At 38.9% G+C, this 22,053-nt stretch overlaps 1 protein-coding gene across 6 annotated transcripts in view; it reads left to right on the plus strand.

The window, feature by feature from the left end:
• Positions 1 to 21,387, plus strand: part of TBC1D1 (TBC1 domain family member 1) — a 114,777-nt gene extending 93,390 nt beyond the window's left edge. For all 6 annotated transcript variants that reach the window (XM_044417732.1, XM_044417736.1, XM_044417731.1 and 3 more), the window contains 6 exons: positions 5,559 to 5,717; positions 9,547 to 9,791; positions 10,718 to 10,877; positions 15,470 to 15,639; positions 16,683 to 16,853; positions 18,945 to 21,387. In XM_044417732.1, the coding sequence (XP_044273667.1) occupies positions 5,559 to 5,717; positions 9,547 to 9,791; positions 10,718 to 10,877; positions 15,470 to 15,639; positions 16,683 to 16,853; positions 18,945 to 19,148 (1,109 nt within the window). In that variant the 3' untranslated portion in view covers positions 19,149 to 21,387. The remainder of the gene's footprint in view (positions 1 to 5,558; positions 5,718 to 9,546; positions 9,792 to 10,717; positions 10,878 to 15,469; positions 15,640 to 16,682; positions 16,854 to 18,944) is intronic.
• Positions 21,388 to 22,053: the final 666 nt, after the last annotated feature.

Consider the following 22,053-nt stretch of genomic DNA (forward strand, 5'->3'; position numbering starts at 1 on the left):
TAGTTCCTGAAGTAGGTCCACTGCATCTTTTAAAATCCATATAAGCTATGTTATTCCTAGGCTAGCATAGCAGTTGCCAATGGTTTTACATAGGGTATTGGTCCAGCTCTATTCTGGTGTTCTGCATTGGAAAGTACTGAACACACAGGCAGACAGACATGGAAAAGGAGTGGCACCAGGGCAAAGGTCAAGGTGCTAAGTGCTTCTTTTGCTTCTTCCCACTAACCACTGCACATATGTGCCCCACACTGGTTATATGCTTTGCTGTTTAATTACCCTCTCATCCTTCTTGTATCAAAATAAAATCCATTATGAGAAGATTGTGCTTTCAAGGATACTCTCAGCTAGGGACATGTGAGGAATCTGTTCTGAGGGGTGGCATCCATCAGATTCCTGGGCTTGGCTCCCCCCATCCTGGTCATGAGTCCAATCTCCTGGTGAGCACACCAACCGTTTGCATAGTGCTCATCAGGAATCAAACCCTGTGCGACTGCTGTGCAAGTGGCATCCCTCTTCTGTGCACAATATTTTCAGACTTTTTTCAACTGCCCGTGATGCCGAAGATTGCTGGTTGTACCACTGCGTGAATGTTCATGGACTTTGGCTCAGCTCACTTTCTAGGTCAGGACCAAGCTTGAGAGGCAGTCTGTAAACTTAAGAGGGATGGATTCCATGGAGGGTCGTCGGAACCCCACTCTCAGCCCATAATTTGTAGTAATGTTGTGTGGTTGGACTAGGCATTCAACTAGAGAGAATGTGGTAGTGGGAAAGTTTCAGTTTCGCTTCTGGAACTATGGTCACCTCTACTGCCAGGACACATGGACATGTTCATGTTTCTGTGACAAAGATTTGATTGCCTTAGGCAAAAAGGTGCACTCCTACCATGAGTGTTAGCAGGGGGATGTGGTTTAATGTTTTGGGGCTCTGAATATTGATCACTGCACCCTCAAAAGTGTTTCTGTTTCTTCTGTCTTCATTTCTCTCTTTTTGCACTGTTTCCTCAGTCCTTAATCAATTTATCAACATACCCTCAACTTACCTGTTTGAGAGGCATTACCTACTGCTCTGTAGGTATCTGCAGCAAAACAAACGAAGTGCTTGCTTTGTGAGTCAAGGTCTGCTTGCTGCTTCTCGCCTTTTGCGCCTTGGCAGATCAATTCTCTTCATCCTCCCTTTACCCTCCACCTGCAGCACAGAGGTGCAGTCGAGCCACTAGAGAATCTACTCTAGTGCAGTGGGTGCAGATGTCTGCTTCTTCGGACAAAGAATGATGTGAGGATACGATTGCAGCAGCTGTAGCATAGCTGCATACAAGAGATAGATGTGGTCTCTGCCAGTTGGCAGTGCCACACACTGAAACATTTTTAGGCACCGATGCTTGAAATGGATGCTTGGACTGCTGCCAGATTCCATGGCACTTACTGCATGTCCCGACCACTTTTGAAATCACAGCATCCGTCATCACACCTATAATTCATCATTCAGACATGTTAAGATGTAAATATGTGTCAGTTCAAACCAAAAGGTTGGGGCTGGCCTTGTATAAGTTTCCTTCCAACACTGGGTACTTCATCATCAGTACTCCCTTAAACTAGGGAAGTCTTCTGCATGGGAAATATTTGGAGAAATGGTGCACTTTCTATTTGTCTGATATTGTAAACATAGGAGACAAAAGAAAGAACATGAAAGGATTCTGTGAGCTAGGATTCCCTTTGGCTGGTGGTAGATTGTTCTCAAATGTGCGTTGGGTGTTTAAATTGCATGGAGCTCCAGGAACTTATAGACTCAAAGGGCAGAGTTCTAGACATACATGCAGAATTTGCGAAGATGCCATGACACTGCTATATTTTAGAATTCACCATTGCAGATGAGCTAGTAACAGGTTCATTCTTCACCACTACTACCATGGTAAATGGACTCCCTATGCACCTGTTCATCCTCAGCAGCCAAGATTTTTGCACTTGGATTGTGGTTCATATGCTGTTCCAGAATCCAGAGGTGTCCCACTATTAACTACTTCCATAGACACCACATCAGGTGTGCTTCTGGCTGCTTAAAGGCACACTCTTTATCTGGCGCTCCCTTTATCTGCTCCTGGATGTGAAGGAACACTTCGTGACATCTGTCACTTGTTGCATCCTGCACAACCCCCAGGACCAAAGACTGAGAACATTGCATTTGGAATAGACAATTGCCCAGATCCATCTCCTCACTCCTGTATCTGCTAAACCCATCATCCAAAACTGCAAATTGGAATGAAGTACACAATACAGCTATTGATGTGTGGATACTGGACCACCCACATGCATATCATGCATGGGGAATGTGCATCACTTGCAAATGATTTACAGCAGCAAAATTATGTACTCTGGCTTGGAACTGTTGTTGTAGGTAGAATACAGCTGGTAAGCCTTCCCACCCACACCACACTTCCATTGATGCCATGTGTGCATCCTTTCACCATTAATATACTTCTGGCAAGCCTGAGATGTGTAAGCTTTTCCCCTTCTGCAGTCATCACCTCTTATCATTTCCCATGTAAGCCCCCCATCATATCTCCTGTGTCACCCCATTCATATATTTTGGGGGATTTTTAACCACCCACACATCAGTATTGCTTTAGGTGGCCATCCCCATATGAACAAAGCCTATAGCTAAGTTCAGACCCCTCTCAGTGCCAAAACTTGTCTGCAGAACATGCTACTAATCATGGTTTCACAGTAAAACATTTTTAAAGAGCACAGCTGTGTCTGCTTATAAGAAGCAACAGATATAAAACTAGGGGAATAATCCACAGTGGAGATAGAAGGCAGTGATGGCAGGAAACCAAGCTGATGGGGTGGGGAACAAGGCTTAGGTCGAAATGGTTATTGTGCTCTTGGAGACCAATGGTGGGGTGGAGGAGTTGGCAGCATGAGTGAAATATGATTCTCTGGATAAAGGAAAGTGTGGGGGCAGGTGAAAGGGAGGAAGAATTCAGACTTCTCTGGTAGTCAGAGCACAGTAGGAAGGTGGGGTGCGGAGAGCAAGGTAGAGTGAGTGATAGCCATTTCTACAGCTGTTGGAGAGCAGAGGAGGTACAGGGGAGGATGATGAGTGAAATCCATTTCTTTGGCAGCCAAAGACAGCATTGCTGCATCCACAGATTAAGTAAGTGCAAGGCAAAAATAAAGCTACCAAAAGGAATGCTGAACTTACAGTTTTCACCAGAAAAAGACACATACATGGATATCAATCAGCCAAGGACTAAAGAAAGAGGGACTGGAAAACTTTCCATTGGGAGCTGGCAGAGGCAGGATACATCCAGAGCACTCAGCAGACCAATTGCAGAAAGGGTGCTGATGTAGCAAATGATCACGGGATGGGTTTTCCTGCAAATGCCTTTGGGATGCATGCCAGGAGCAGGTGGGAAGAGTGACTTGGAAACAAGGCATAATGAGCCTCCAAGAGGCTAATTAATTGTCAGCATCATCATGGGCAATTCAGCAAACAACCCACTGTGGCTTATTGCAAAACTTACTGGGTCAGCATAACTTGTGAATCCACCCATGGTCACCCAGTATGCTTGTTCCAGTTCACAGCAAACTATGTGTTCAAGCAAAATATAGCAATACTCATAGAGAAGCAAGCGGGCATTACCAATCATGGCGTTGCTCTCAGACAGCTGCACAGAAAAAGAACCAATTATAAGCACTTCAGCTGAATCTCTTTTCCTCTCCCTTCCTTCATTTCAGTGACAACCAATGAGACTTCCAAGGTCCTGAGGCTTTGGCTCAGTGGCTTGGCATATTGCAGTACAGACACAGGAAGGGTACATTTCATTAGCATTCCTCTGAAATATGCCCATCTTTTCAAGGATTTTTCTGTACACTCTTGTTCATAATGCAGCTGCTGGAACTGAGGGAATAGGTGAAGGAAGTACTTTACATTTACTGAGGTAATTGAGACCTGGGAGTTCCTATTTGACTCCTAGGGGGAGAAAATGGATGGAAATGTGCATTCACATGTGCATCTCAGTATACATTCTTCCCCAGTGCATAATGATGCATAACAATAGCTTGATTAGAGCGTGATAGTGAGTAATGATTCCACAACTGCAGCACAATGAAACAGAAGGCTTCTCCGCACAAGACATTTGTTTGCTTGTGATCCTTCACTCACAGAATCCGCAGGGCCTTTTTACATTTTGTACTCAAGGGCCTCTCCCATGGCATTTTTTACTGTGGGGACATTTTGGTATTTTCTTACATGTGCCATTATTCACTGCAGAGATCTAATAAAATATTGCAGTTCCATGACTACACCCTGCAGCTCTACCTTGTGTTGCATAATGGAAGATACAGGAGCTTTTAGACAGGCAGAGACACAAACCTCCAGGAGTGGGGGGAAATCTTGTGTGAAGGACACTAAGAGACCCCCACAAAGGAAACAGAAGAAGCCTCAGTAAAGCACCAGGTAATATAGAGGAAGCCAGAGAACATTGGCCCATTTGCTTGGGAAATGGATTATGTTCCTTCTCAGCCCTTCCTAATTTGAGGTAGTGCATTGGGGGAATTTGTTTGCTCTTTGAAGTTGTCACATTGCTAAATCCAATTGGCTACATGTTGCTGCAATAGCAGTATGTTTGTCATGTGATTCCAGACTAAATCACACAGTCTAAAGAAAATACACAAAAAATGCAGAAGTATGAGAGGCTGGTTTTTTTCCCATGAACCCCATACAAGGCTTTTTTTTCCAGTAAAAAAGAACCATGAACATCCAGAATAGCACTAGTTTGGGATTCTTCATTAGGTCTCAGGTGCACACATTGTTCCTTTTAGATGACATTTCCTAATTCTGTCAGCAGTTTGCATATTAATTACTGTACACTGATATAAGGAGAATTTTCAGACAAATTTTGGAGGGAATTTAGAGTCAAAAGAGAGGATGAGGCAGGCTCAGTCTTTGCTAATTTGCATTTTGTGGGTGACTTTCAGACAGTTGGGGAAAAATTTCCATGCACCTGAATGGTCCTGCACTGTGGGATAGCATTATTCTGAGATGCATTTTGGAGAGGAAGTAGCACCCCCTTCTGTCCACATTGGCCCTCGAACGAGAAGTGTACCATTATGACATGAATGGATTAATGGAATTCATTTACCAAAAAATCAAATGTTGCATGAATATACAACCTCATGCTACATAATTAAAATGAATCCTTATTTCCTGATGAATAACCTTTGGACTATAATGTATCTTAAATAGAAAACTATATATATTCAGCCTTCACTGTTTTGGCTTGGTTGATAAAGGATGGCTAGCCTACCCTAGGATCCCTATCCTGCTTTGGGGAGGCAAGCTCATCCAAAGCACTCAGTACTTCCTATGCAGACCTGTCTCTTAGAGTTTAGCAAATAACTTGAAAACTGAGAGTTTAGTAAATAATTGATGGGAGTTAAGGTAAAAATTCTTTAGTAGTATTGTTTGAGACAGATGAATTGTACAGTGATCAGTGATGCGTAATAATCTGCCCTCTCTCCAATTATTATTTTTTCTTTGTTTCTATTATCTTTTTAAAGGAGTCCCTCGACATCATCGAGGCGAGATCTGGAAACTTTTAGCAGAACAATACCTTCTTAAGCATCAGTTTCCAAATAAACAACAACCAAAGGATACAGCTTACAAAGAACTTTTAAAACAGTTAACCTCTCAGCAGCATGCAATCCTTATTGACCTAGGTAAGTCTACAAAAGCGTAAATAAATCTGAAAAGATACTTAGCGTTCATGTTATGTGCAGAAGGGGCTCTGTAGTCTGAAAATCTTGGAGCAGGAACAGGAGAAACCAATGTCCCCTGCCTCCAAGTAATGGTCGGGCACTTTAGCTGGCCTCTGCCCAGAGCCTCATGGCAAGAACAGCAAGGGAATTTTGCCATTCTTGCCATGGGGATCCCAGTTTGTGAGCAATAAATGCATAAACAAGAATGTTTGGTGCATTAAAAAAAAAGCTTGAACCATCACTGGCAGCCTTTCCAAGGTGCCACTAAGATACTTTAGAGGGACAGTTCATAGTTGTCAAAAGGAGGACTGAGAAAGCAGACTTGGCAGTTGGTTTTCACCATCTCTCTCCACCCCTAAAAATATTAATTGGGAAAAAAAGATGCAGCAAGCTTGAAACAGCTCATGGAAACTGATAGCAAACCATCCTAGACTGTGCCTTGGACACCTCCATAGGAACTGTATCAATAATGGCATCATGTTCCACACATTATAGCTGACAATAACTCCCCTTTCTTCAGCCTGTATTTGTGATGTGCTGTATTCTGTTAATAGTATTTATTTATTTTATTCTTTGGCCAGGGCGACTTAATTTATACTGTTAATTTATATTATTTTATCGAAGTTATTTATGTTTGTGAGCTGCCCCGAGGCTTCGGCGAATGGGGCGGCATAGAATATTCTAAATAAATAAATAAATAAAATACTCAGATGTACAGACCTGGGCAAAACTACCTAATGCAGTTAATCCCTCACAGTGATGCATGCACTATAGAACTCTTCATTTATAATTCAATTGTGGGTTACTGTTCTCTTATTATGAACCAGCATGGCACTAAACAGCACTACTAGGTCAGCAGGCAAATTAGCAGTGCAACCTAAAACCTGTTGGTAGGTGAACCAGGAGAAAGGAAAGGCCTCACTCTTGCATTCAATTGGCTCATCCAACCACTATCTCCATATGCCCATGACTACCAAAATAGGGATGATCCACAGCCTTCTCCTATTGTCACCATTGCCCAAACCTATTCCAAACTGGAACCAGAATTTTGTAGTCAGTATGTTAAGTTCAGAATTAATAAGTACAGCAGAATACTTTAATCTTAGAGCAGTTATCATACAAAGTGCCAAAAAGCTTTTAAATATACATTATATTTGGAGATGATGTTTGTTTGTTTGTTTGTTTGGAGTTTTTATATGCCATCCCAGTTGCATAAGCCTCGGGACGGCTTCCAACATAATAAATAAACAATCATACATATAGAATATAAAATATAAAATCTGGATTCACCCTGGCTATAAAAATTAAAACCAATACATAATATTAACAATTATTAAAATACTGTTTGAATAAAATGTAATATGGTAGTTTGATGTTGCTTTTTTCAACAGTTGTATCTTTTGTAAGTGAATCACACATTTTGCTGGTTTCTAAGGCGTTTTCCTTGAATGAAAACCCTAGGCTTAAAATATTTAAGAATTTTTCCTCTTGTATTATGATATGCTATCTTCTGAAGAACAGACTTTTCTGAGCATGAACAAAGTAAATTAACAACTGACTCACATATGAGGTTTAAGATTCAACACAGCAACTGCATTGTTTTATTTCTTAACATTCCAATGAGAGGTGGCTTCTGGGATTGCCTGAGCCATGTCATCAGATACTGTTTTAAAAGAAAAAGAGATTAACTAATTCTTTGTCTTTCTCATGGTGGTTTTTCCGTTCTGGATACATTTGGACCCTATTTTAACAGTTCATACTTCCTAAATGACTTTTTGCTAAGCTGGAACTTTGTGCCAAACAGGAGACACTGAATAGAACTGTTTAGTGTGTGTTGGAACAACTCCTACTTCGGGCAGGGAATTAACTGCAGAGCTACACAAGCTGCTCTTCCAGTTGAGAAGCAAAGCACCATTTCTGCAGAAGCCCTGGGTTTCCTGCCAGCCTGGGCAGGGAGCAGCCAGACCCAGAAATCAAACAGAGTCTTCCTTCCTAGTACACAATACACAAATCACTAATCTATGTGCAGAAAGACTTTGCTTCAGGCTTTATTCTTCTTAAAAGAAAAAAAAGAGGTCTGATAATATCTGGTGAGACAACCACCTCCCCTGAATGCAATGATTCAGAAATTAAAGGATGGATGAGATTTAACAAGTGAAAAGCTATAGCAGGTAGTTTAGCTGCCTTGGAAAGGAAACAGGAACAAGCCTCTCTAAGGGTACATTTCGGTGTTTTCTCTCTGTGACCTGCTTCACATGACACAAAACCCCTGGAGGGGTATCCCTGTGCCCCTCCTTCCTCCAGCTTGGCGCTTCCTTAGACAGCAGCTAGTTCTATCCCCTTGTGAGGCAAGCTAACACAGCTATGCATGTGTGCATGATTACCAAAAGGTAAGTCAATTGTACATATAGGCAGGTGTTCTAAGAAGAGGAATGGGCTACATGGAGGATTTTTAAAAGAGCTCATAAAGAAAACATTTAAAAATCTCAGTCATCTTGTCCTAATGTAAAGTAAGCTGTGCTGGCTTACCATCAGGTGCATCGCAAGGCAAGAAAAGGAAAGGGGATGGATTTTCTTACAGCAGCAGTGTAGAGGATTTGTGCTGCAAAGGCCCTGGGATATGTACCTGGGAGCATGGAGGAGGAAGCAAGCCATGGCAGCGGCATGGGTTAACAAGCAATAATCAGTCCACCATGACTTGTTTGCAGCATGATTTACAATGATGTTTGAACTGACCTTCTCTCATACTGCTTCCAGAATGATAAACACTCCTGTATCTTTGTTTCTGAAATGTCTATAGTAGCTGTATTATTTTAGTGTGGAATTATTTGTACATAGAATTTTTTAAAGCAAACTGAATAAGCAACTCTTCATTTTATTAACTTAACAAGAGTTTTCCAGTTTGTTTCAAAATAGGTAGATTATAAGGAAACCAGGGTATGGAGTCATTGCTTGGTAGGAGTTAAGAACGGTGCCTGTTGGCATGCAGAGTGCCATCTTGGCTAATGGGCAGGATAGAAATTTAATAAATAGCAATAATAATAACTCAAAAGTTCTGGAAGAAACAACAACCACTTTCACTTCATCTAAATGCTATGATGTCATAACTTCAGCTATTTTCATACCTGCCTTTTGCTCATAAAAGACACCTGCAGAGGAACTTCATAGTCTGACCTCAAAAGTGGATCTATGAGCAGCTGTATTCCTGCTGAGACAATAATTACAAAGCACAGCATGCTGTGATAAAATCCAAATTGTCTGTCTGGAGTTGTTTTTCTCCAGTTTCGCCTCTGCTGAATCCCCAGAACTCTGTACTACAGGGTTTGGAACTCTGTACTATGGAGTTTGGATTACTGAAAACTGAAGATCTGTCAAAACGCAGCCAAGGTAAGGAAAAAGGCAAGGACCCAGTCTAAGAATTGGAGAGAAGACTAGCAACTCCCTTGTTAGTAATTGCCCTTGAAGTGGACACTAGTAGCCCAACATGCTTGCTTCAGTTTTTCCTGGTGTTGCTTCCAAAATCCATATGCCCTGATGGGGATACTAGCACAGTATTCAAACCAATCCAGCATCCCAATTTGACTAAATAAGATTTACTGTATTTATGATGATGAGCAGAAAGCAATGGCTATATTAGGTCAAAGTAATTGATTAAATAATAGCAAATGAATTTGGCTGCCTCGTTTCTTAGATAAGACTTGGAATCTTGGAAATGATTATTTCACATGACAACACAGCATATTTGTTTTAATTAATGTACAGATTACTAAACTCACTCTTATTTTTGTAGGGCGCACCTTTCCAACACATCCATATTTCTCAGCCCAGCTTGGAGCTGGGCAGCTGTCACTCTACAATATCCTGAAGGCCTATTCCCTCCTGGATCCAGAAGTAGGCTATTGCCAGGGCCTAAGCTTTGTAGCAGGTGTCCTGCTGCTTCATATGAGTGAAGAAGAGGCTTTCAAGATGCTCAGGTTTCTCATGTTTGACATGGGCCTAAGGAAGCAGTATCGACCTGACATGACCATCTTACAGGTTAGAATGCCTGCTTCTCTATCATTGACAGAGCAAGTTTATATTACATTTCTTCCCTCCATGTGATCATAAAAAGGAGGACATTTGTAAATTTTGATTGCACGTGTATTCAGAAGGTTGAAAGCAAGGGTATAAACGGGGCATCATAAGAATGTAGAACAAGATAACCATAGTGATAGATCAGTAAGCTGCCCGGATCTGTTATTCATACAGGGTAGGTGACATTTCCTCCAGAAAGACTATTTTGGTAACATTGTGGAGATCATTGCATGACAATATTTTTGCAAATATAAACAAAAGGGATCTTTTCCATTTGGACTAATTGTAAGTAGCTTGATATAAAACCACTTGTTTTCTCTTCTTTTTTGTTTAGTTTACGCATGCCAATTTGTAGATAATGCTTATTATAATTCTAACTGTAATCCTAAGTATGCTTTCCAGGAAGTGTTACTGAATGCCTCAGGACTTCAATCTAGCTAAGTATGTCTTCGTTGAGGACTCAGGCTATGATGAATGATATACCTTGACAATTATTAAACTTTGTTGTACTCTGTACCTTGTTCTCATTTGTGCATTCTTTGTGGAGCAGCATATTTTGTTATTGTGTGATCTACTCAGAGAGAGCATTGACTATTGGGCAGTACAGAAATGTAATAAATAAAAAGTAACAGCTCCCACTAGTTCACACTCCCCTTCTCATGTCATGTACTGTGATTTAGTACAGCTGAACTAGAATATAGTAGACAAGGTTAGTTCAGCTGAGCTTTGTCATCATTGGTGCTGTTTGTCTTGCTGAGTACCTACAAGTGCCCTGCAGACAACCAGTAGCTTGCAGCAGTTTAAGATTCACAGTTTTAAAACCAGGTATGTAATTTTACCTTCATGTTTCAGTGGTGTTTTCCTCTACTTTGTACTTGCTTCTGCAGATCCAGATGTATCAACTTTCTCGACTCCTTCATGATTACCACAGAGATCTCTATGATCACTTTGAAGCACATGAAATTAGTCCAAGTCTGTATGCTGCTCCCTGGTTTCTTACAATGTTTGCCTCTCAGTTTCCCTTGGGTTTTGTGGCTAGAGTGTTTGGTAAGTCTCCATTATGGTTAAGGTATCTTGGAATCATATTTGTTATATTTGTTACATCATATTTATCATAATCATATTCATTACAAGCCAACTTGTCATTTGCCATTAAGAATATATTTATTTGAAATTTAAGATTTTTATGAGCTTTTTTGAGTGTAAGAAAATCAGCTAATAGAATGATAGATGCTGTCTTCGTAAAGTCACAGAGATGAGAAGATGGAGACAGACAAAGTACAAATGCAGATACTTATATGCCACCTGATCAAACGGTTTACTTCTATCTGATAAAATACTGTACTGCTGCTTTCTTTGTATTCGGCTTTCATTGAAAGCCTTCTGTGAGTTGTGTCTGAGAAATAAAACCACAGAGGGTCCCTGTGGATACATTACTTAAAATACTTTAGTCAAAATAAAGAGATACTCCATTGTGACTCATGAATATGATTTGTCTGTACGATTCTCAAAATGCATTATTTTTTCCTTAGGATGATCTGCTAATTTTTGAAAGGGTCCAGAATGACCGTGGTTAAATTCTAACAAATTGGAAATTCATTAACATATGTGGCACAGTCATCTTTTATGTAAGGTTCCTTCAAGATTTGACAAAAACATTGTGGATTTTGTTAAATCTCCTGTGATTTTGGAAAAGTATTCCAATTTAACAGCACTACATATAGAAGCCCTAATTACTCTCTCACTTGATTTCTTGATCAATCCCCATGCCTTAATATAAAATCAAGTTAACATTCTAAATACAACAAATTGAGATTATAATCCAACATTCCTCTTCATAGTCATGCATAATAAAATGGACTTTGGCATTACTTACCAATGCCTTGCTTGAATGCAAATAAGCTAAAACATGTGTTATATGAATATTTCCTTCTCTATATGTTTCTGAATGTAGGGATGTTTTAATTATCATGCATTTTTTCTGTTTTGCTTGCTTCTTGCGTAGAAACAAAGTTAGAAACAACTTTTTAAAAAAGTCACTGTTCATATGTAACAAAACAAAAGCTTAGGAGCACTGTGAAGCAAAGAACAGCAGCGCTTAGGAAGAAAATGTAAGAAAACACACATTTTGCTTGCTACACTGGGAGCAGTCAGTGCTTTCTAATAGATTTTGCACAGTTGCTCATATTATTTTGCATGAGGAGAACTTTCTCTTATGGCTGAATGATTAATTGTAAAGGTAAATTTGTTATGGCTGTAGCCCGTAAGAGCCATTGCCACCATATATTTGCCAGCCTTTAAGTATCACAAGACAATTTGATGCTTTTACCAAATAAAAGGTTTCCTATGGGGAAAGGTGTGTTGTTATCCAGGCTAATACAAGAAACCAACCAGTGTAATAACTTTTTATCCTCCACCTCTGAAACTCATTGCATCAACAGAGACTAGTGAATAATAAAATAATCAATTTTTAATTAATAGTTAATAATTAACTGTTTACCAATAATAACATCAATAATAGCAATAACAGCAGTTACAACAGCAGCAACACTTGACATTTACATTATTTCACTTATCCTTACAAGATGCTGATAAGATAGGTATGTACTGGTAATTCTGTATTTATTTAAATATTCATATCTTCCCTCTTTGTTCAGCGGTAGAACCTTCAAAGTAGCTCATAAAAAACACTTACCCTGTTTCCACGAAAATAAGACCTGACCGGAAAATAAGCCTTAGCATGATTTTTCAGGATGCTCATAATATAAGCCCTACCCCAAAACTAAGCCCCAGTTAAGATCGTCAGCCAGACACACACATTTAATACATCCATTGCAACACAATTCGGGGTTTGGAGAGTTATGGTGATGTTTCAGAAGATGATGGCATGACTGTATTTGAATAAATACAGATTTTTGTTCATAAATAAATGAATAAATGTAGATTGTTGTACATTAAAAAATAAGACCAGCTGAAAATAAGCCCTAGTGTGTCTTTTGGAGCAAATATTAATATAAGAGCCAGTCTTATTTTTGGGGAAATACAGTAGAAACAATTGAAACAAAAACAATCAATCTGAAAGGCAACAGAAACATGCAGACAAGAGCAACAAAGAATATCATGACAATATAAATTGTATCCTACAGATAAGGAGGGCAGTGGAGGGTGGGAGAGGATTCCAGCTATAAAACTGAGACACAAGTGAGTCTTTTCTTGTCTCTTAGCTGCTGTGTTACTTCCAGGTAACTAAATCATGAGTTAAAAATTGGCTATGAGGCCTAGAGAACTATATTGTACAGTAGCCCTGCAAAACTCCTTTTCTGTTTTTTCTTTCTGACCTTGTGAACTTTCAGCACCCCTGCACAGATAGCCTTATAATGGTCCTATTAAAAAGTCCTCTTATTTGCTTAGTAGTAAAAGAAATGTAGAAAAACAATGTTCACTCTGTTCCAAGATTGTAGATAATTTGGTTTTTGAATCATGCTGACATCCATTTGGACGTCTGTACTGTATACTTGCTGGCATTTTGCCCATTTGTAACAAGCTTTTGGACTAGATATGTTCTTAAAACAATTGGCCTTTTGTTTAAATGTTCAGTGTGTTTTATGTGGATTGGCAAACACTGGGTGGGCCAGGCCTCAGAAGCCAACCAAAAATTTGTTGTTGCCGGGACATGTCATTGCCCTGAGCCGCTGAAAACTCTCCATGCCTCCTCTTCCATAGAACCAAAGAGAGGCAGCTTTCACTGCTTCTGTACCTGCCCAAGTGGTAGGAGCACCAATCTTCCAGCCAAGAAATATCCCATTCCTTCTGAAAACTAATGAGGGTTAGTGGAGATGTGCATGTTTCCATTGCTTTGCTCTTGCCAGGCAGTTAGACTTCATGCTCCTGACAGGTAGATTGACAAGCCAATTTATCTGTACCATCTCCTCTAACTCAGAGCCAGAGAAGAGAGGCAGAAGTTTGTTTCATCTTTCTGCTTTTATTCACCCAGTGCAGAGCTAAAACAAATAGCTGGCTTCCACCCATATTTGGAGCTGAGGAGCAGTCTGGGATGATCGTCCCCTTCTGTAGCTCCACTCCTGGAAGAATCCTTAAGTCTTGTCTCACTTCCAAAGCCTGGCTAACCAACTGCTGTGATGAGAGATGCGAGCAAAACTGTTAAGGCCTGATGTTTTATAGAAGCAAGTGGTAGAGGTTGCACCAAATATTATAAACAACACCCTGTGTTGGTCTCCATCATTTCACAGAGCCTTGTATATACACAACTTTTGGTTTTCATTGGCTAGACTGTCAACTTTATCTCCCCTGAGAGATCCATAGTCTCTTGTGAAAAGAGAGCTAGTGTGGCATAGCAATCAGGGTGTTGGACCAGAGGCCTGGGAGATCTGCAATCAAATTCCCATGTAGCCAAGAAGCTCACTTGGTGATTTTGGGCCAATCACTCACTTTCGTCCCAACCTAACTCAGAGAAGAATGAGGAGAAAATGGAGTGTAGGAGGACTATGTAAGCTGCCTTGGGTTCCTTGCAAAAGAAAGAAAGGCAGGATATAGATGCAGTGTAGTAGTGATGATGAAGATGAAGAAACATTCCATTGGTTGGGCAATATGGGGTGTTCCAATTCATTAATCATTCTTGCTTGAGATTCCATGTGTCATATTTATTCACCAATATTAAATATTTAGAAACATAGCTAATGCAGTTTATTGGTGTCAAGAATAATGAATGCTTCTTTTCTGGTAAAGGAAAGATTCTTACAATTTTGATCTAGAGACCATTTACTCAGAAACCATTTCCGAACAGCACTGGTCACTTTTCTCTGACGATGGCCTTAGCATTCATAATAGAATGCATGATTTGAAAGATTAGGCTCCCATAAAGTATGGAGTATGGATTGACTAAATTCAGGACAACTGTGAACACCCAGTGTAACATAGTGGACTAGCAAATCTACTCACACTACCACAAATCTAAAATCCATAACTACAAGGCATCAGTCAAGAGTTTGATCTACTTATGAAGTTGTCTTTAGACTTATATATAGTCTTAGAAAGAAACAGAAGGTAGGATTCCGCTACAAGGCACAGGACCAAACCATAGTGATGTATTATTTATTACATTTTCATTAATCCTTTTCTCCACAGAGATTATACCATCTTGTCTTCACAGCAAGCCTGTGAAACAGGTTGTTTTTTAGAGGGAATGTAGCTGGCCGGAGTCACACAGTCAGGTGGGGGCAGGTTAGGACTGATGTCTCCCTGGCCCAAGTGCAGCAGGGAGAAGAGAACAGTGACTTAATGAGATGCTCTGTGGCCAACATGAATAGTTGTTATATTGTATTATGTATTATGTATGTTATTTACCTGTTTAATTGTTGTTGATTATATTTGAATTTTTATGATTATTGTGCAAGTGTTATTAATATTATGTGTTATTTATACATTATGCTTGTATTAAATGTCTAGACTGATTGTACATTGTTCTGAGAGTTTTTACTATAAAAGGTATATAAATGTTCTTAAATAAATAAAATGCCAAGTTAACAAATAGCTTCAGGTAACTCCTGTAGAAAGTAATATAATACATAATGTATTCTTCCTTAACCTTTTCTCTTCTTATTTTCCCCTCTGATTTTCAGACATACTTTTTCTTCAGGGGTCAGAAGTTATATTTAAAGTAGCTTTAAGTCTACTGGGAAGCCATAAGCCATTGATTTTGCAACATGAAAACCTGGAAACTATAGTTGATTTCATTAAAAGCATTCTTCCAAACCTGGGCTTGGTACAGATGGAAAAGACTATTAACCAGGTATGAAGCTGAATATTGCCAAGGAAGATGTACACTGCAACATTACGAACAATTTATTTGTACTTGTCTTTCTAACGGATCCTATTTTCAGTAACTCATTTAAGGACTTTAGGGATTATGTTTCCTATGCAGAATCAGAATATTTTTTAGATATTCAAAATAGTTTTAACATAGTGCCTGAGTGATATTCCAGCTAGATCTCCTACTGTATTTTCCTGAGGTTTTTTTAAACCATGGAAATTCTTTGAATGCTGAATAATAGTAATACATTCTGTGTACAGCAACCAACATGTATTCTGAGTGTTCTAGTAATGTCTAAGGAATATAATGTAGTACTTCATGGAACAAGAAAGGGCATATCTCCATAAAGAAATGGGACCCAATGCAGTCTGTTCTGCTTTATAGTGAAATGGCTATCAAGACATTTTAAAAAAGAGCAGCTAAATCGCAGGAACTCTAACAAGAGAGAAAGAAATATAGGAACTTGTAACACAGGACCTGTAACCAGTTAGCTATCTGGCTTATTTAATTCAAATAAATATATGAAAGTTACCCCCCTTCCCATCACTGCCTTCAAAGCTCCACTATCCGTCTTGTCTCTCGCACTTCTACCTCCATCCATCTTCCTCCAGGCCCTACTTCTCAATCTACTACATATTTTATCCCACAGCCATCAAACCTCTTGAGACTTTTCTTCTTTCCCACTCAGATTCCCAGATATGAAAATAATTTTCTTTGTATCTGGCACTCCAGTTTTTACCTGTCATACTCTTCTGTCAATTACCCTTTTTCCAATTCCTTTCTTAACTCTTTTCCCCTAAGATCTTTATCTTGTACCAGTCTATATCCTAGTTACAGTACCTGGTGAACTTGACATTATGAACTATATATGTTCAGCTTGCTAATATATGCAACTCATTGCGTAAGTGGATGACCAGTATATTCTAACCACTTGCAAGAGCAGCATTTCTGTGGTCTCGCTGTGGGGAGGAACACATGGCTTGTCTTTGATACAGGACTCTCTTCCATTTTACATGTATCAGGTTTTTGAGATGGATATCTCCAAACAGCTCCAAGCCTATGAAGTTGAATACCATGTACTTCAGGATGAATTGATAGATTCTTCACTCAATGACAATCAGAGGATGGATAAATTAGAAAAAGCCAACAGTAGTTTACGCAAGCAAAACTTCGATCTCCTTGAGGAGCTGCAGGTACAGACTGTACATTATGGAATGTACATTAAACACAATTTTCAAGGAGATGGCTACTAACTTTACTCATTTATTTACAGATGGATTTATCATTACTATTTTTTATATTTGAAAAAAAAAAACCAAATGTGCACTCTGGAATCTGTATTAACCAGAGAAATCATGACTTTAAAGATAAAAGTCTTAAAAATATATTTGGTGGACCTTCAGCACGTTCTGATGCATAGACTGTGGGTATGGTGGGCAGTTGCTAATCAGAAGCACAGTGAACTGAAGGGAGAAACTTAGTCAACTTAGTAGTTTTATAAAGGACACTTTAACAGGACCCCAGTCAATGAATGAGTATGTTCTTGGGGTGCTGGAGCAGTAGAAACAGTGGAACATATTCTGCTATATTGCAACTTCAATAGGGAATGCAGAGAGAACCTGATTAAACCACTAATAACAAATCTTTATGCGAATAATTCTTCCACTCTGGTATCTGTTTGTTTAAGGGATGTAACCTTTTATGTGACTGGAAATGTTGTCAATTTTTTATGATTGCAGTGCAGATTAGGGAAAATGTGGTCATCTGTTGAGTGAAAATATTGTGTAAATTTTACTTGTTTTAACAGTGTTTTAATTTTCTACCACTATTTTATCTTTTTTTAAGTAATTTTTATTATTATTTTCTACAAACTAAAAAAAAGAAACTAAAAAACATCATTCATCAGATACATCAGACCTACTGGGTCAGCCCCCCCCCCTTTTTTTATAGCAGTCCGTAGACATATTCAAATCTATGCATAGTCCCGTTTCTCTAGCCAATAATAAAAAGAGTTCCAAGTTTGATAGAAGTTTGTATCCTCTTTCTCCTTCAGAGACAAAGTCAGCCTGTCCATTTCAGCACAGTCCAGAATCTTTTTTTAAAATCAATTCATCAGTGGGTGGTTCTTCAGTCCTCCAATGTTTGGCAATATTTTATCTGTTTATTATTTTCCTGGTCTGTGAACTTAAATACATAAATAAAAATAAAGCCTTCCATATTGAGAAGTTGTTGTAGTGTTAAACATTATACTAGCCTTCCCCAGTCTGATGTCTTCCAGATGGTTTGGACCACAATTCCCATCAATAGTCAAAGATGATGGGGGCTGTAGTCCCAAGCATCTGGAGGGTGCCGGGTTAGGAAAAGCTGAGGTTATAGTATCAATATAGTGCACCCACTGCTTACAAAGGTATAAAAACAAAAGTAGTATGTGAGATTTTTTTCTCCCTAGTTTTGGATTTTTTTGCCTTGGAGATCAAAACTGATTACTAAAATGATGGAAATTACACAGACTATTCAATTTAATGCTGCATAGTCAAAGCTTGCTAAAGCTGAAAAGGAAAAATGCCAATTTCTCAGTCCTTGGCAGACAACATTTTTTTTTGTGGGGGTGGGGTCTGAGTCATGATTCATGTTTCCTTAGCACAGTATACTAACGAGATTCATACTGAATGTAGTTCTGGATTAAAAACACTATGCATAATTAAAATGCTTTAGTTAATAAATTTAAACTAGCATTAATCAATCTGGCATAGATTTATTTTTGCAGTTTTTCTGTTCTTACAGCCTTGATGTCATTCTAAAGCTTAAATAATCAAGATTTAAAAGAGGATGGAAAAATATATTACAGACAAATTTGAATTTATTATTAAGTGGCAAACTATCCATCAGACTATCCAGATGGTGTTTGAGGGAAAACGTATCCCACAGGTCAATCCTTCCTGTGGCCAGGAGCCCCAGTCAATCACATGTGTCCCAGAATTTATCCCAGTTACTTCTAACTTACAGAACTTAAAAATAGCACTGGGAAATTAAGTATGGGAGTGCAGCAAGCACTTTTGGCCCACCAATTTCATTTCATCAGTGCATTTAAGAGTATGGAAAAATAGAACCACAAAATGGAGGATTCTAGAGTTGTACTCTTTCTATTGTATCTTCCTGTTCTACATGTATATTCCAGCTGCCTGTGTGGTTTCACACGGTGGATGAAAACTTGCTGAGAGAGCATTCTGTCTTCTTCCTTTATCACAAATACTCCAGTCATGTTTTCATGTTTGTTCTTCCAGGTGGCAAATGGAAAGATCCAAAACCTACAGGTCATGGTTGAAACTTTGCTTAACCACGAAAGCAAGCTGAAGCAGACGATTCTCACACTGGAGCTGGAGAGAAAAGCTTTGCTGGAGACAGTAAAGGAGTTGCAGGCATCTTCAGCAAGCCCCAGTGGAAAACCCCAGCTTAGCAGACAAGAGCATATGGATGCTGCTAATTGACAGCTGCAGACCTACTTGAGGTGGGATACACCACATCCAAAAAGGGAAGAACTATTTTCTGAAGTCGCCATTAGATTTTTTCATTTCATCCTTCACATTGTCCATGCCTTAACTTCAGTTAACTTCAGCTGAGTGAAACCAAGTAATTGCACAAGAGAGAAGCATGTTACTAATGGAAGGAACCCTTGCTTATTCATATCTTAAATTCTTTGGAATGACACACATACACAGTCGCACAAGCAAGAACATTTATCCTGCCTTCATTTTGCTTTTGACTGACACATTTCCACTCCATGGTAAACCTTTCTAGTTTGCCAGTGCAGTATATGCTTCTCTACCTAAGGGCTTCATATCGCTTACAGATTGAGCATTTAGAAAACTCCGCTGTAAACACTGTGTGCTACAAAGGTGTTGGAGAATTACAGCACTAGGAGTGCCTGGACTTCTTTTAAGGGGTTACAGTGTATTCATCAGTGTTTGTACTTTGTATGTTTGTGATGGTTTTTCAAAGTTGTTCTTTGCCTGAAGCTGGAGTGGGTTCTGCTTGCTTACACGGAATTTTTAAAACCTTAGTGTCACCTGAAAACATCAACCTAGTGAACCCCAGGGAGCCAATATAACCATATAACTTTGGGATTACTTCTCTGCCATTACAAATGTGGTGTTTTAATTATTCTTTGGAGGGGGGCATTTTTAACAGGCAACATTCTAGCATGGTTCCATGTTCTTAATAAAATAGAACAAGGTAATACTCCTGTCCCCCATGTGCATTACCTAAATCTGAAACTCTTATATCCTTAGAGTGGATAATGCCATAAAGTATCTATTTATTCTTTAATCCTTGTGTGTTGTAAGCCATTGGTTTCCAAGTGGAAATCTAATGATTGTCAGTTTTAATTTCAGTGGGTAATTGGACAACAAACACAATCTTGATGAACTCATATTCCTCAAACTTTACCTTCTAAAATTAGGAAAGTATATTGGAAAGATTGTTTGTATGAAAGCACAATCCAATACATGTGTTACTCAAAAGTAAGGCCCATTGCCTGATAACTGGGTATAGGATTGCACTGTTAAAAGCATTCTTTATAAAATATCTGACTGATAGTTGAACTTGGAGTGCTGGTTCTCTAAATGAAGCATCTTTTGGGGTAAGGTGATATATTTAAGAGATCTTCCTCTTAAGTAATGTACTTTTAGAACCATTAAAAGCACTTCAGATACAGCTGTAAGTACTGTAGTAGTCAACAATGCGGAACTCACCATTTACTATACAAAGGGATCACCTGGTAACACAGATTTGTTTGCTGGCTTGAACTTTTATAAGTTTTCACTTAAGCCAGTCATAACTGCAATTTGTAAACTAATTATGAAAGGATTTTTCCTATTGAGAGTTGTTGACAATAATCTTTTGTCTAGATTAAACATAAGATCCAGAAATGGTAAAACCTATGGGAAATTTATAGTTGACTCCAACAGAGTATGGGCTGCACTTTCTGGACATATCTGCATTACAAATGTAAATCCATTCAGTGGTAATTCTTTCCCCCAATAAATCCTCAGACTGCATTTCTAGGAAGCACAGGGCAAGGAACCTCTAATACAGAGTTTTCAGCATTCCTACCACATTACAATTCCTGGATTTTTAAAAGGAAATTACAGCAATTCATCTGCTACAAAACTGGTATTTGTTTTAATGTAGAAGGTCCCTACCTATCATTTTAATCATTTTGTTTACTTGTATGCTGTGTTGTCAGATAATGAGTTGTGTCCAATAGTAAGTCTACTTTGAACAAACCCATTGAAATGAATGGCTTTTAAGTTTGTCTGTCACTAACTTAATTCTTGTTCATTTCAGTGGGTCTGCTCTAAGTAGAACTAACATTGGACACAATCTAAGCTCAATTTTTGAGAAAAGGAAAGTACATTCTTAGATTTTTAAAACCTTAGACTGGTTTCTTGAAGAACTGTCCTCACAAATTTACCACCTGGGTTTGCAGTATTAAATACTGGTAATGGCAATTTATGAATTCATTGTGTGTGGTGGAAGACAACTCTTAACTGTTAGTATTTTTATGTTTGAAAGATTGTCTTGCTTTGGATTATTTGGAAGTTTTATTGTATTTAATCCTTTGAATGCCCAGCAATGTTGCATTTGGACAGAGGCAATAACTGATATCCAGGCTTTTTAACACTAAAAGAAGAAAGAGCAATAAAAAATATAGTGAACACCACCAAATTCATGTTGTAATGTTCAAAAAGAATAGCATTTCCTGCTGGATTATTCAGTGCAAGTATGAAGAACCTGTCGGAAGAATAGGCCAAGAGCCCATGGGACTTGAAGCTGTCTGAGAAGCAGGTTGGTAAGCCTTCCAATGCAGAGTTACTGTTAGATGACTTATGGGTAACTTTCTTTTCCAAATGAGTTCACATCCTTCAAATCACAGTAGACCAATAATTGCTGCTAGTGATCAACAGTTCTGTATGTGTGCCCGCTCCTTTTAGAAGGATAGGTCCTTCGGTCTACCTGTGCTCACTTCCACAACAAATGGAAGCTCTCTGGCTCCAGCAGTATTGCAAATTGTACCATTAACTTGTAGTTTGATCTCTGCTTATTTTAGCTAAAGTAGGAATTCCTTAGCTTTCTTATGAAACAAAATAGCATGTATCAACTCAGCATTTTTCCTCTGTTTTTCACATCAGGGAGAGTAGGTATTTGAACCCAGGCCTTCTGAAGAATTACTGGTATTTCTCATTGCAACAATATAAAATTTGCCAGACACATGTCCTTATACAGCAGCACACATGTATTTTGAAACCATGACTATGACAGGGTTCCCAGCTGGAAAATTAATAGTGTCTGCCTGTCATTCACACCTATGGGAAAGCATTGTGCATGTAACAA

Source organism: Varanus komodoensis, unplaced genomic scaffold (assembly GCF_004798865.1).
Source record: "Varanus komodoensis strain SLA01 unplaced genomic scaffold, ASM479886v1 scaffold9, whole genome shotgun sequence".
NCBI lineage: Eukaryota > Metazoa > Chordata > Lepidosauria > Squamata > Varanidae > Varanus > Varanus komodoensis.